We start from the raw sequence: 16,734 nt of genomic DNA, 5'->3' as shown, positions 1-16,734 counted from the left end.
CGGTGAGGAGGGCTGTGCGAAAGCAAAAACACATAAATATGCCCGAGACCCGTAAACGAAGCAGCATCTGGCTGCAGTTTAAAGACTTTTTTTGTCTCGGTCTTGGTCTTGGTCTCGTCTCGTCTCAACTTGGTCTTGGTCTTGTCTTGGTCTCGATACCCTCTGGTCTTGGTCTTGTCTTGGTCTCGATACCCTCTGGTCTTGGTCTTGTCTTGGTCTCGATACCCTCTGGTCTTGGTCTTGTCTTGGTCTCGGATTAGGCGGTCTTGACTACAAGTCTACCCACCACCTCCTTAATTGAATTGCATTGTTACATGACATGAAGTGTTTGTATTGTAACACTGACTCTGAGCTTTGTAAATCATTGCTAATAATGTCTGTATATCATATGCCATATATTCCATGTGCCTATATTTTGTAAATACAAACAATTGCAGTAAGAAACATAGTTTTAAAAATATCTATATATAGCAAATATTATCACTCCAACCTTCAGATTGGTTTATTGACCTTAAAGGAGAGGTCAAAGGTCAAATGTGACATACCAGACTTTTAGGAGTCATATTTTTGAAGTTATAAAGCTTTTTATCAATTTTTGATGAATAAATCTTTCAGTTGACCTTGAAAACCTTGGTGGATTCAGCTCAAATTTTAATGGATAGTTAACATGACCCAACTCTACACTCTACAAAGTTTTATCAGAATTCGTCCAAAACTTTTTGAGCCATTACCTCGTCAGCGGGGTTGATAATGAAAATATAGGATGTGAATTTTCCAGCAAGTCAAATATATAATGTGAGAAAAAAAACCCTTCTAATAAGATGTAAGAATAAACCACAGCATGCAACCTAAGCACTGATAAAGAGTGGAGTTTGATGCACAGGAGGGCCTTGCTAAAAGGATGGCAAGGACACCACACAAAAGCCTTGAATTCAAAGCGGCAATGAAGGGTGGAGAGTAATAAAAGAAGTGGGGAGAAAGAACTTGAAGAAAGATGGACAAGAGAGTTTGATCCCCTTCTGAAAAAGACACTCCATTCAAGACTTTCTGTTTCACTAACTGCGCACCAGGGGTCAGTATAGCTCAACAATTAATGGGCGTGAACACTATTGTTTAAAAATACATTATTTTATTGCTTTTTGTTTTTGTTTTTTCTTTTTTGCATTGTACTGCTATTCTGGTCTTATTTTTAGATCAAATAAAAAGACCTTCAGCTACTGCTTTCTTAATTTTAATAGGCTAAATAAAATAAGAAATGCTTTATAAGCCGTGATTTTATGGCCTATGAGACAAATACCAGCTGCCACTGGTGCTTAAAAATCACACATTAAAAGCAATGGAGCAGGACAATGGAAATCAGGGGGCTACCAGTTGGGTTAAAAATGCCTCTTTTGTGTCGTGTTATCAACTAGAACCTAAAAACATCCTTCCCTATTTTCAGCTCCAAAATCTTATTATTGCAGTATATTATAATATATAATATTTTACATTATTTGAATTGTAATCTGGTTGTTTTAAGTGGACAGTAGGCCACAGTATATTAAAGGATAATGCCAATAATGTACTGTACAGCCAGCCGTTTCCTGATGATTGTAATAATGTTAATTATTTAGTTATATCAGCCGCCAGAATGATGTAGGTCAGCTGGAGAGCATGCAAATACTACATTACCCAGGGTGCACCTGCACACCAACACAGTCCAGTCCCGTTCCAACAGACTGCGGTGTCTTACACTCTCCGCCCTGCACAGTGAGCTGCATCCTGATCTGCGCACAGGCGATGGGATCGCGGGCGTGGACCTGTTACCTGCTGCAGCCATCCCTATGATTAGAGAATCGGCGACGGGGGAAGCGCTCGCTTCAGCGTACGTGAACGGCACTCCGGCATATTTGAATGCAAAGTCAGCCCACAGACTGACAGCTCGGAGCACGAAATATTTTGTCTGTTTGGTGTGTGTGTGTGGAGGGGGGAGATAGAAAAGCCTTTTTGAATACAGTGGAGCTCCAGACAGCTGGCTGAACGCAGACTCCCTGAGCGCTTTGTCAATCTGACGCCAAATTGTGAGGACCTCGATGGGCCCCTTTACTTGGATGTAAACCGTACGCCCATGCGACGATGTCAGTGGATGTTGCTGGCTTCACTTTCCAGGTTAGGTTACAGTAATTGTTTACGTATTAAAATTAAGCCATTTTAAGGCGGAACACGCGAGAGGCACCTGGATACGCTGCACCATTTTACACACAGGATTTTATTATCGTTATTATTATGATCATTAATATTAGTGGGATACAGATGTGTCTTGATAGAGGAAAAATGGAGACAGTGGATTTGTTCATCTCGTCCTCGGATAGCCTGTAGAGCTGTTATACCGCAATGCCTCCATGCAAACCTCCGCTGACAGCGTTTTCCACCTTATGTGACGGTTTCCGTCTCCGCTGAAGAAGTGGCGGACATTTAAAGCTCACACCTTCCTTACGCCGCTGTAGATTCGGCGATCGTGCGCGCTAACGGGGCAACGGGATAATGATAAACGCTGGCATCTCTTTCCCGTCACCAGTGAGGAAGAATTTCTTGTCCAAACCGACGCTCGTCACCATCACCAATGCAGCCCAGCAGAGGCGATTAAACCAGGCCGCTGCACAGAGACGGAGGCGGGTTTGTTATGCCCAGACTTGGCTGGATGCTGAACATGGTGCCACTTTCTCAGCTCTGTATTGACTACCTGTCGCCCAGCCGTCGGCTCATTTCACTAATTGCCCAGCTGTCTTAAAATGGACGAGGCTTTTCTGATGAAGGCTATTCAGGGACACTGAACCGGCTCTTGAGTGGCCATGCGTGTAGGATTTAGCTTGGACCAGCTTGTCTGGATGTAGGGCGCATATCCGCGGATATTCCCAAACACAGAAGAGAAAACAGCCTATATTCATGGAGATGGCAGGCGGTGGAGGTGCATCTATACGGGGCTGGATGAGAAATAATGAGGACCTCTGCTCAGAGGATTTCACTCAGCTCGTACACCCACAGCAGTTTGCCTAAGAGTCTATACAAGGAACATGTCTGGCAACCATCAGAGGTCATTCGGGCAAATAAATCAAAATTCTAACAAAATTATGAGCTCAGATTGTAAATGCTGGATTTTTACTGGATGGATTTAATTCACAGTTTATTAGCTGATCAGGACCTCTGAAGGCATCTCTCTGATTATGCTCCTTCACAGATAAATACACTCTCCTGAGTCAGCTTCTTTTTCTTCAGTTTTGAAAACAATCAGTTTTTTGGGGGGCAAGTGGCATGGGGTTAGGATCCATTCTGTTTGACCTAATGTACGTTATCCCTGAATAAACTTGCCTTTGGGAATTCATGTTACTTCCACACTTTGTGCCAACAGCACAGCAGCAGCCGGTGACAGGATTTAGGATTTGGCACAGTTTCAGCAGCGATATGTGGTGATGGGGGAGAGCAGTCGCTGCTCTCTGACCCACTGATTCCCCTCACCCCTCCTCCGGTGGTCGAGGGCAGCTCATCTCAGTCAATGGGCCCTGTATGGATTTTGTGCCTGAGTTGTTCGAGGGCAGGCCAACAGTGTCAAACAGCAGTCAGGCTGCCATGAACCCATACGGCAGAGCGAGCAGCACAGCGGCCCCCCTGTCCTGCACCAGCTGTGGGGGCTGTTGCTCACCACCTCCCCCTTGCCTCATTCCCCCTGGGCCCCCTTCCTCTACTACCTCTTCCTCTTCCATGCCTCCAAACATGACCCCTGCGCCACCAATGTTTCCTGCCCCAGTCGTGCAGGTGGAGAATGGTAGCAGCTGGAACTCCTCCACCATCTCCTCCTCTGGCTCCCCAGACTCCCACTCTGGTCATCGAGGTGGGGCAAACAACCCTTACTGGACGGCGGTGTTTGACTATGAGGCCACAGCTGATGAAGAGTTAACCCTGCGGCGTGGGGACCTTCTTGAGGTTCTCTCCAAGGACTCTAAGGTGTCTGGAGACGAGGGCTGGTGGACGGGCAAAATCCAGGACAAGGTGGGTATCTTTCCAAGCAACTATGTCACAAGGGGAGACACTCCCAATTACCAGCAGCTGACTTCAGGAGGACTGGTGGCAGGTGGGGTGGGTGATTGTCCGTTGGAGATTGACTTTTCAGAACTGCTCCTGGAGGAGGTGATAGGAGCTGGTGGATTTGGAAAAGTGTACAAAGGAGTGTGGCGGGGAGAGGAAGTAGCCGTTAAGGCTGCCAGGCAGGACCCAGATGAGGATATCAGTGTCACAGCAGAGAGCGTGCGGCAGGAGGCCAGGCTGTTCTGGATGCTCCGGCACGCCAACATTATCGCGCTCCGTGGAGTCTGCCTGAAGGAGCCCAACTTGTGCTTGGTGATGGAGTATGCTCGAGGGGGGGCTCTAAACCGAGCCTTGGCTGGGAAGAAGGTCCCCCCGAGAGTTTTGGTGAACTGGGCGGTCCAGATTGCAACGGGGATGGACTATCTGCACAACCAGGCGTTCGTACCCATCATCCACAGAGACCTCAAGTCGAGTAATAGTGAGTACTTCAAAGTCTTTTATCTTCTCTGTAATCAAACAAAGACACTAAAACACATTTCAAATGTGTAGTTGTTGGAAAAAAAGTTTTGATGTAATGTACATGTACTGAGACAGAAGAATAGAGCAGAACTCAATGGTGGATAAACACTTTAAATTGTTATGATGTGAGATCAGCAGGAGGAGTTTGCTCAGCTGTTGTGTTATCATGCAGCTCAAGGTGACTGGTTATTTAGATTATGTTGACATTATGATGAGATATTGTTTGCAGTACTGCAACCTTCATGCTGACCTTTGTGTATGCTGGATGTCACTGAACTTGCAACTAAGAGCTCAGTGAGGATACACACAACCTTACATAGTTCTTCTGTTTAGCTCCTCCGTTTAATATACACACACTTGAGTTATAGGTCAAATCTACTTTAATCTAACACAAAGTCACACAGAATTGCTCATTTATTATTATTATTATTATTATTATTATTATTATTATTATTATTCGAGATGTTTGAAACAGGTGTTCCACTTCATTCAGTTGTAAGTAGTGGCAATAGAGGATTTTAAACAAAAAGCTGACTATATTATCATCAATTTGCCTAAGGTTTTGTTTCCTCCCTAAATTTGTATGCACGGCATTTTGGTAGATTCAATTTAGTGAACTAATTACAACTTTACTTTGATAATGACTGACTCAAGGCAAGAATAATGTGATTGATGCAGTCACAATCTATTGATCGCCGTATCAGGGGCATATTATAATACGAACAGCATATGCAGGACTCATCCAGTGTACATCACAGTGTTTTACTAGAGAGGAGAACACATGGCACTTTTTTCTTTTTAAGAGCAAAGATGGGTGAACTAGTCTCTAATCTGAGCAAGCTGTCCATCTCTGCACATGAATATGCAAAAAGTCAAGATTTTTGTTGCTGAAAGCTTTCAGGTTTCTATTTGTTTATATTGACCAGTGGTGTTTGATCATCAGGTCATATAAAGAGCAAAAAAAAAAAGAAAAAGAAAGAAAAGCAAGATGGGATTTTCAGAAATACACTGGTTAATAATTAACTACTGTCTGAAGATGATTATCTGTATGTGCAGGCGATGACCAGAAAGCAGAATTCATGGTCTGAATTAATATATTTTATACATTTTTATTTGGTAGGGATGCTTCCTTTAACATATTTCCAATACAGAGCATGAGTGTTTATAGCTAGTTCTAATTTCTATTCATTGTCTCTGGATGGAGTTTTGCATCTGCAGTACACAACTATAGTTTTACTGTCATCAATTGTATAAAACCACAATTGGAAAAACCTAACAGATTATCTGAGTTCCTAGACTGAAGAACAATAGACGGGAAGGACTTAGCTTAACATGATGGCTGAAATCAGGTGGAAATGGCTAGCTGGTCCAAGCTAAATCAGCCTATCAGGACCTCCAAGTACACACCAAATAATCATAACATTAAAACCATCTACCTAGTAGTGCTGTGCTATACTGCAGATTTCAATATGGATCAGATAATAAGTAAATACAGTTCAGTATTGCTGATATCAATACTGATACTTTTACAGCATAAAGGTAACTTATGTTGGAGATCACAGTGTGTGATATTTGAATCGATCTGCCTTGTATCTACTACCTTGTATTGTGTACATTCACCGTTATACAACGGACCTCAGGGGTGTCCTCAGGTGTCTGGCACTGTGACACTGGCAGCAGATTCTTTGGGTCCTGTGGGTTGCACTGTGGCACCAAAATCGACCTGTAGCATCTTCCAGATTCTCAGTGGGATTGAAATTGTAAGACTCAGTGACAGAGATGGTTCCTGAGCACTTTTGTTTTGTGTATGTAGGCTGATGTTGTGGCAGTGTCTAGGTACATGTGTGCTAATGAGAAGATCAATGTTATTCACTTAAATTGTCTTGCGTTTTGTAGCTGCGGCTCATCATCCTACGAAAGCTTGTTTCAGACTCTAACAGATTGTAAAGATGGCAAAAATTTGCCATCTTTACAATAAAATGTCAGGTTTGAGTTATTTTTCTCAGACATTTAAGTAACTAAGTCATAACTTGACTTATGTAGGGCAAAAATGTTTCTTTTAGTAGATGAAACAAGCTTCCACATTGTTATCATCAGCAGAAACCAGTAATTTACAGTATTTCAGAAGAGAAGAGAAAGAAACACTTTAGACTGGTGAGAAATAAACACTTGCAGCACAGCACACGGTGCTGTGCTGCTGTGTTAAATGGTTGTCCCACATTGAATATTGACATGTTTACAGTCTATATGTCAGATTTGTGGTCACAGCTATTTCAGTCCGGGCTGCCCTGTGTGCAATCCTCCGGGGCAAATGAGCCCTCTCCCAGTCACTGCAGAAATGTGATCATAAAGGTGTCATCACTGGATTCTAGTATTTGATGTGAGGTTTTGGGAATGATGACACTAGCGGAGAAACTTAAATTGATCCCAGCAGGGAGACTTTAGTCCTGGTCTCACTTTACCATGTTTTCCCTGCCATCTTTCGCTACACCTCCTACTGCTCCTCATCCTCTTCCTCCTCCTCTATCCTCCCCTCCTCAAGGAGAGCAGTTTTGCTCTGCAACTCGCTGAGCTATTTTTGGTCCTTTGTGCTACTTGCTCTTTAAAGACGCAGTTGCAGTTGTTGGTGCATCAAAGAAATAATACGCAGCAAGCATCTAAGTGTGTCTGTGTGCAGGTCAGGTATGGAGAGTGTTTATTTATCCCAAGTGACATGAGTTATGGGGGAGGGACAGTACAAATAAGGGTGGAGTATGTAGGATGCTGACTGTAGGCCTTTTAAACAGGAGAGGTATGAGTGGCAAACACACTCGTTGCTCATGTGCTGCTAATCTTCAGTCCCTGTCTCGGTCTTCATGAGTCTCGTACTTTTCTGCCATACGTCCTCAGTTCCCTCTCTGCCGTCTCCCACCTCCTCTCTGGCAGCAATGATGCGGGAGCTGATGCGTATTGGACAGCAGAGCCCTGGCAACAACGCCATAACGCTGCCTTTCCATGGTGACATGGGCACTGCTTCTGTGCTACTGAGTCATACAGCTGCTAGCCGCTGTCAGCTGCTGGGTAAAATGTCAGTCCCTTAATTTAGTCGATTGTGTGTGCGTGTGTGAAAATAGCAGCTGAAGAAATGCAGGAAAATCTCAGGGAGGGAATGTTGGACTCTCTTTTCCCTCCGGAATAATGAATCTTGCCGTAAATGCAGGGTGCTAATCGTTAAGCATGTGATTATATGAGTCATACCCGGACTGGTGGGATGTTTGCATTAGCCTTGTGATGCCCAGAAGGGAAAATCTTGGGAAGAAAGTGAGACAGAGGGGAGAGGTAGCAGGTCAAAAGATTGGGAGGATAAGAGGGTGGAAAAGATCAGGTGGTGAAGAGAAAATAAGCTGGAGTGTGGAGACTGATGGGAAAAAACAAGAGAAGCAGAGCATGGGCGGGGAAGGGGGGGGGGGGGGGAAGATAAACAGTGGTTCATCTCAGTTTAGGGTTACACCTCAGCTCATTGTCCAGGTGCGCTGGTCTCAGGTGTCCTCTTCAAACCGCCGACCACTTGGCAGCGCCGCGGTTACAGTGCAGCACAGGCCCCCGAGCCTCTCCACCACCTCCCGTTTCCATACTCCCAAAGAGAAAAAAGAAATCATCAAGGGAAAACGTGACACTTGTGATAGATCAAATCAGTGTTGGAAGCTTTGCAAGTTTTCTTTTCTTTTTTCTTTTTTTTTTTACAGCAATTTTATTTTTGGCTCAGATGCTTTCTTCTAAATTTATCCTGAGTGTTTGCAGCGGGTGGTTTTAACCTGCTGAGTGTCGTTGTGGGCCCACAGCGAGCGGGTGAGTCTGTATAACCGGGATAATCTGATTACAGTGACCTCCTTAGAGTGATGTCACAGCATGTTTGTGGGTTGGCAGGTCATCGCCCCCGCGGCCATGCCTTACCTGTTTCTCTGATCCTGGATCAGCCTCTAAGTTGCTCAAAGCATAGGGCACCAGTCGCCCTCGCTTGACTCAAATGTAGAATTAAAGGAAGCAGAAAAGATTTAGAGTATCGATATCTGGGCAGGGGTTAGCACTGTCGCTCCACAGCATGAAGGTCCTGGGTTTGAATCCACCATCTGGGCGGGGCCTTTCTGTGTGGAGTCTCTTCTGGTACTCCGGCTTCCTCCCACAGTTTAAGGCAAGCAGGTAGTGGGGTTAGGTTAACTGGTGATATTAAATTGACTACGAATGGTTGTCTGTCTCTCCCGTGCTACGCCTGGCGACCTCACCCTAATGCAGCTGGGACAGGCCTTTGGACAAATGGGGAATACAAACAGTCTCAAGATGACCTGGGAAAAAAAGTTTATGACGACATTATTTCTGACACAGAAAATTAGTCGGGGAAATCGAGGCACATTGATCTAATGCAAAAGAATGACCTGCAATTTTAAGGAAACTTTATGCTGGAATGTAAGAAAGAAAGAGGAGCCACTCTAGAAATGTTTGAAAATGTCCAATTTTTGGAGAGCTGTTTTGTTTTTGGCTTGTATGGGGCAATGGTTGAAGGGATTTTGCCCCCGTCACCCCGCCTGTGTCTCCTTAGTGACCGGGGGAGTCCTACCACAGCTTAATAAGTATGTAACTGGAGTATTAATGTTTGGTATATAAGCACCAATCCAGTTGTTAATCAGCGTAATTTTTTCCCCTTTACTTAAAATAAATGTTAATGGTTGGAGATGGAGTTGAACCACAGTGATACGATATGTACAGAGTGTCAGTGATGTACATAAACCATTACTCATGTAGTGGCAGTGAAACAGAAAGCAGCATTAACCCAGCCTCCACTTACTCAGTTAAACTGTAACTTTCAATGAGTCCTCGTAAGTGGATTGTATTAAAAATGTATATTTTAATAAATTGATTTAAAAAGACTTAAATTAGCTGGGCCTTCAATATCGTTTGATGAGATGCTCAAATGATCTGTTAAATTGTGTTTTACTTTGCTTCAGAGCAACCAGTAGTCCAAAACCTTCACAGTGAGTGCAGCTCCACACGTGTTCAGGGAATCGATTCATAAAGGTTTCAGGACGGACATCATTAGGTGATAACCACAATTATCACAAACATCACATTGGTGTTGTTAGTGGTTAACCGTGAACCACTGGGGTGACATCATATCTGATCTTGGACTACTGATTGCACTGAAGCAAGGTAAAAACACAATTTAACAGATAAATTGACAGATACTTTGAGCTGAGAGTTTTGTAATCAGCAGTTCGTCCAGCTATATTGAAGGTCCAGTTACTTTTCCACCTTTAAACCATCTAATTTCAGTCTATTTTTTTAAATCAATGTCCAAAAGACACATTTTTAATATAGTCCACTTACAAAGACTGCTTGAAAGTTATAGTTAACTGAGTAAGTGGACATGTCAATGCTTCTGTTTCATTCCCGCTCCCACTACACAAGTCTGAGTCATGGCTCATGTACATCACTGACACTCTGTGCATACACAGAAGCAGTGAGTCAGCTGGAGGTAAGACAATACAGGTGAGCAGATCACCTTTCTTTGCACAGCACATATCTGTGCCTGTATCCTGCTCTTACGTACCGTAAATGCTTTGTAGCTTGACTGTGTTACACTGTGGACATTTACAATATTTGTCCTTTGCTTTGAACTCCTGTTTGATAACATTATTAAAAGTCTGTAACATATAGGTAGCTGGTGGTTTTCTGGCCTCAGATGAAGCTCCTGTAATGTTTAACAATGAATGCAAAGGCTAATACTATAGACACACACATACACAATAAAGACAGAGCACGGTTGACAGTACCTGCTGTTATGACTGCAGCAGCTTCAAATGGAAGCTATGTTTACACAGTCAACAATCACGTGAATAGCGGGAGACCCTTGTCCCAAAGCTGGCTTGTCGAGTATTCTGCCTGAACTCTGAATATTAAAATTATAAAGCAACATAACAATAATTCATTCAACAGATTTGTTTTTTTGCCTTTTCTTTTCTTTAATTTGATGTGTTACACTATAGCGGCCATGACATCAATAACAATGCTTGCGCGCAAGTGCTGTAATCGCTACTTAAGATTAGCAAGCTGAGATATGGCATATAGCTGCCGTCATTGAAAAGCCTGTCTGGCTGTGTGTGAGAACCAAAGAGCGAGTCTGTTGAGGAAAGGATTAGAGCGGTGGCCAGTGTGGGCTGCTAATCCCCCAGAGAGACAGAGCAGAGGCCGAGGCTGTGACTAACTGGGCTAGTGCGAGCCAGCGATGCTAGGAACTGGGCACAAAACTGTTATCATGCCACAGCCTTCGAGACTGATGTGTGGAAGTGCACCCACAGCCACTTCGTTAGGTTCAACTGTTCAACTGCACAATAGTAGTATCCGACCGGTCAATCATATGGTGGCAACTCGGTGTATTGAGGCATAGAGAGGTTACAGGAGAATAGCTCGCCGGCATTGAGCTGAGAGGAAAACAACACTAGCCTAAATAATAATTCATTATAACAAAAGTATGCAGAAGATACTCTCTGTGTTGAACCTTGAAGCAGATGGACTACAGGAGCAGAAGACCACACCGGGTGTCACTCTTGTTAGCTAAGAGCTGGAAACTGAGGCTACAATTCACATGGACAGCAGAAGATTGGAAAGACTGTCTTTTCCTAAAGTCTTTATTTTTGCTGTAACATTTGGAGGGCACAGTGACAATTTGGCATAAACTACATTAAAGCATGGATCCATCCTGCCTCATATCAGCGATTCAGGCTGCTGCTGGTGATGTAACGGTGTGGAGCATACTTTCTAGACACGTTATGGGCACCTTTGTATCTACTGCAACAATACTCAGATTACCTGAGTACCAAAATCTCTGAGGACTGTTTCCAGCACCTTGATGAGTCCATGCCGTGAAGCCAAAAGCTTCAGCTTAACTTTCAGTTATTAAGAGATTAGTTGATATTTGCACACTAACTGCCCGGTGAAGCTCGCAGACAGTGTGGACAATTGTTTTTTTAAATTTTTTAAATTTTTTTTTTTTTTTTTTTTATGTGTTTGTTTGACTGTCGGAGTATTGCATTTGGTCTTCTTACTGTATCATTAGGGTGGTTACCACCTATGAAAAGTAAAGTCCATATCAGAGGTTTTCAAACTATCAGGGAGGTTCAGAGTGAGGTAAAGATACTGTGTTAGGTACATGCAAAGCAACGGGGAGTTAGTTTACATGTTTTAACTTCTGTGTATAATTATGATGTTAAATACTGTGTAAATAGATAACATGAGATGTGCTTACCTTTCAAATTAGGTCACACAATAATTTTATGTGTCACATATGAAAATATTAAACCAATAACACCAACAGCAGCTTTCAGTGTATGACTTTATAAAGAAGACAGCTAGTACAGATGATTTGTTTGTATTATTAATATTTTATTAATTGAAATATTTCAATACTGAATTAAAATGCAAACAGCCGGAGGACACCTTCTACCTGATGACTTGTGTTATGATAACATGGCATTAACCAAGTTTTAGATTTTAAAGACCAGTTCCAATTTTACAGCTATAGTTTAGGTCAAGGATAATATTCATGATACAGGTATAATGGCTTCATGACAGCTAATGTAAAAAAAAAAAAAGTCTTTAAAGAGAATCCACTATGTTCCTTTATGAAACAATGAGATCTGTGTATTTGCACCTAATTCCTGTGACTGCTCTAGACAAACAGTTTAAGTCATTTGTTTTCCTGTTTGCTCTCTGTGATGTCATGTAGAACTGTTATCCTTAATGTGGTCATCTTGTTCACACAACTCTGGCAGCGAGCACAGAAGCCCCACCCACTGGCAGCCAATCAGAAAATAGTGAAGAAACATTAAAAAGCTAAACAGGTTTATTATGAACTGGAAATCATTCAAAACTACTCTAATGGAGTCGGAACCATCAGAATATATCCTCTTAAAGTTGGAAAATTAGGTCTGCTATGTCAAGTTTATGACAGATTAAGGATCCTGGGCCTCATCTTAGGGTTTAACAGCAAATCAGAATATTAAGATTTTTTTTTCTTGGAAAATCATGCAACCCTTCGAGCAACAGCTTTGGTAGCCCTGATCGGTGTCAGCTGATCTTAATCTTAGGCTACTCAAAGTTTGGGTTTGACAGCCTACCTGAGAGGCGAAAGTCAGGGCAAAATAAGTCAATAATTTGGTTTGTGTGAGGCAACTATTTAGTCTGAATTTTTGTGTTACGTTTAAGATGTTGGAATAAATTATGCGACTAGATTAGGCTGTGTTTTAAATTCAGCATGTCTCCAAGCTCGGTGCATGTACAGGGAGTATGTAGGCCTGCGTGTGTATGGAGGTCGGGCTGCAGGACAAAAACTCACACTTGTGCTATCACACATGTACACACACACTTATGTACATGCTACAGCACAGCAACAATGACCCCATTCTCACACAGCAGTCCAAGACAGAGCAAGAGCAGAGCTCACAAAGGCAGGAGTCACTGCAGCGGGAACGGGGGGCGAAGGATGGGCGATGCTGGCAGTGAGGGTCGACTGTAGGCTGTGAATAGAGAGATGGATGGAAGCAAGGCAGGATGGGTAGGAGAACAGAGCAGGAATGCAGTGATTGTAGAGAAACCCCTGCAGGCTCGGCAGGGAATGGGAATAGATAGATGGATGGGGGAGGAAGGGACAGGCCAGTTTGAGAGGAGGTCAGACCAGTTTTCTTTCCCTCAGTAAGGGAGATACAGATTAAGGCTTACATCGCTGCTGCACTGAAGGCTGCAGTTCTTTACGATCTGTGTCCATATATATGTAGGCCTCATTATACTGATAGACTTGGAGTCAAATGAGCAAATTGTATAACACATGCAGGTTTGTTAAAAAGTGAAATCATAATAATGGCGCTTACATTTTCCCTAATTTTGCTGTGTAACACAGCAGCCACCTAGCAGCTGAAAATCGGTTGTTCAGCAATGTCTCCGGACTGAAATGCAGACATAAATCAGAGCCTGATCGCTGTGTGCCCCTGACAGCTTTATCTTTAGTTCTCCCAGCTGTGAGAAATTTGGATGTTGCTTTAGATTAGCTGTTTAGTTTTGATAACCATGTTGGCTGTTTTGTACAAACCTGTTTTTATCATCTGCAGAATATTACCCGTCTTAAATTTACTGTTTCTCATTGTCAAATGGAAATAATTAAATATGCTTTTTATAATTCATTATTCCTCTGGCAGAGCAAATCATCTCTGGATTGCTTAGAAATCATCCAGGAGTTAGCAGCTTCTCCCCAGAAAGATCTTCCTCTGAAAGATCTTTTGTGATAACGATTTTGTCCTCCTTACATAGGTCTGTTTCACTCCCTATATTGGTGAACTACTAGATCCAGGTCAGCTGAAGGCAGATGATCAGTGCTTTTAGATCCAGGTCGAGGATAAAAGGAGACTATGCTTTTGAGGTTGTCTCCCCAAGTTGTGGAACTAGGCTTAAAATCAGACACTGTTGCTACCTTTATAAAAGAAACATACCTGTGCAAGTTTGCTTTTAAAAAACTCTAGCAATGAAATGCTCGAATTAAATACAGCTTTTAAGTTGCATAATCTGAAACAGTGTGTTTACTTCATTGTTAATTTTGGCATCAAATTAGTTAAAAACCCTCATATGTTTTGGGGGCTGCTTTGTCCGACGATGTCTCATTGATATCATACCTACAATAGATCATTTTTGCAGCTTTGGTGAGCCTAAACGGCATTACTGCAGGCTTTACTGTTTTGCTTGTAACCTAGCAACCTCTATCAACACGTCACATGAAGAGATGAACACACTACCTAGAGGCATCATTATAAATTCAGTATTTCATTGCCACATCCAGTCCTTTTTACGTACTACTTTACAAACAGCAGGGTGGAAGGAGGATCCACGAATGTGCTCGTTGTTTGTAATCATGGTCCCTCCGTGGATCCTTCCTCTTTTCTGTGTTAACCTTATGGTCATAGTAGTTATATTTTTCTGACAGATTAGTGTGTGTGGTTGTTTCTGGTTTATTTTTAGATCACAAATCATTTTTGTGCTGTTTTGTACTGTAAAATACTACGCAAAATCCTGACATTACCACTTTAAACTCCAACGGCACAGTTGAGTAGTAGGCTAAGGTCATAAGAAAAAAGTAAGGTGGATAACAGGCCTCCAGGTTTTGTTGCTTACTGATCAGTAGAAATAATTAAGTCCCTTCAATCCTGAAGCTCTCTCCATCGTGTGAATGCTTGTCCCAGGCTAACGCCTGTTTTGTCTTCTCTCACTCTCTCTGTTAGGACAAATCCAAAAGAAGCTCTTTCTTCTTTTGGATGGATACGTTTACAAAGTTGTTTGTATATCTTTCATGTCAGCCAATTTAAAGATATCTACCAGTAACTCTGAAGATAAATCTCTAGAATTGTTTGCAAATTGCTGACATACTTCCTCTTTGTTGCAAATAAAATATTATTTAGTGAGGGAAAATTTCAGCCTGGTGACACCAATTAAAGATTTATTGAGCTTTTACAAACACGTGACCCCTAGCTATGTGATGTTAACTTTTTAACATGTAAAAATCGAATTAGGACCTAGTCATGCAGACCTAGAGACCAGTCTGCAACCATTTGGCAACCACCTGTTGCTAAGGAAAAATGTGTATTCCCCGAGCGATTGGCAAAAACCTCCTTATGATTGCTTTAGTTGCTAGCATGTAGCTGTGGTTGTAGTTTAAGTGGAAGTGATGAACTTGTCTACAAACACTGTTCAGCTTCTCTCTAAGCTGCAGTGAAACTTTGAAAAGGGAGACATAAATCAGAAATCGAGACTGTTTGCCAATTGAACAGTTCTCCCTTTTGAAACATGTTGGTTGCAACGCTGAGGCACAAGTTCTACTCTGAACGTAATTAATCTAGTAACTAGCGAATATTTGCAGACAAACAAGAACAACGGGCAACAATGGCAAGTTTTCGGTCTTTATGACTTTTACCCAGTGACCTCCAGGAACCACTACCAAACAGTCAGCAGGTGGTTGTATCACATCCGACGTGACAGACAACTTTCAAGCAATATGAGCATTAGATCATGTGAGAGCGCAATCGGCAACCCGAAATGCGGATGTGGTGTCATTTTTGCTCACAAAAAATGTGAATAAAAAAAGAGGTTTTTGTGTGAGCTTTCTCAGCATCAGGGAGCTGTAAACTTATTTTATACTCTCAGAGGTTTCCTGACAGCTACAGCAGCGATATTGATTTCTCCACTCACAGAAGCCTCAGTGGACTCTCCAGACATGATGTAAAGTGAAGAGGCTGATTTAAGTTGTTCTTCTAACCTCCTTTTCGTTCTCTGATATTGCCTACAAGCTTCTTCAGATAAGTCTCCTCCAGCATTATTGTGTCTTTAAAGTAAATTCTTTAGTTTTTTAGGGAGACCGCTTCATTGAGCATTTAACCACTCATATTTTAAAAAATGCTTATTTGGATACAAATGATTTTATAACCTGCAGTTTATTAACTTGGCAGTTTACCTTTGCTAAAGACTCACTGGAAATTGAGAAACCCAAGAGTTATAGTGCCAACCGTATATTTGTATATATATCACTGTGAAATTTTTAATTGTAAAGATGTTTACTATCATGGTTTTTAAGAGGAACTGCTCTTCTGGTGTGACCTAAATAATGGAAGGCTTTGGTTATATTGTAACTATATTGTAATTTTTCACTTCTAATCACTACATTCTGATGTTTGTCAGTAAATTACGGCTAATTCATAAACTCCAGTTTGTTCATGTAAATGGTGACTCTTCGTCACAAACTTACGGATAATTATGGAGTTCAGCAGGGTTCTGTGCCGGCACCAATTCTACTAGCATTATAGACGCTTCCCTTAGACAGGAATATTAGAAAACATAACATACATTTTCACTGCTATGCAGATGACAACTAGCTTTATCTATCCATGAAGCCAGAGGAGAAATGAGTTAAACTGCAGGAACGTCTTAAAGACATAAAGACCCAGATGACCTCTAATTTCCTGATTCTAAATTTAGCCCTAAAAACCTTGATGTCTAACCAGATACTTGGTATTACCATGGCTTTGAATAACAGTGTGAGGGATCTGGGAGTCATTTGATCAGAATATTGTGAAGTCACAACTT

At 42.1% G+C, this 16,734-nt stretch overlaps 1 protein-coding gene across 1 annotated transcript in view; it reads left to right on the top strand.

The window, feature by feature from the left end:
- Positions 1 to 1,765: 1,765 nt before the first annotated feature.
- Positions 1,766 to 16,734, top strand: part of map3k10 (mitogen-activated protein kinase kinase kinase 10) — a 44,582-nt gene continuing 29,613 nt past the window's right edge. Inside the window, exon 1 of the mRNA XM_006795349.3 lies at positions 1,766 to 4,540. Coding sequence (XP_006795412.2) covers positions 3,544 to 4,540 — 997 coding nt within the window. The 5' untranslated portion in view covers positions 1,766 to 3,543. The remainder of the gene's footprint in view (positions 4,541 to 16,734) is intronic.

Source organism: Neolamprologus brichardi, chromosome 14 (genome assembly GCF_056152115.1).
Source record: "Neolamprologus brichardi isolate AB-2024 chromosome 14, ASM5615211v1, whole genome shotgun sequence".
Lineage (NCBI taxonomy): Eukaryota > Metazoa > Chordata > Actinopteri > Cichliformes > Cichlidae > Neolamprologus > Neolamprologus brichardi.
The sequence above is the reverse complement of the archived record's forward strand: the minus strand, read 5'-3'. Positions and strand labels throughout refer to the sequence as shown.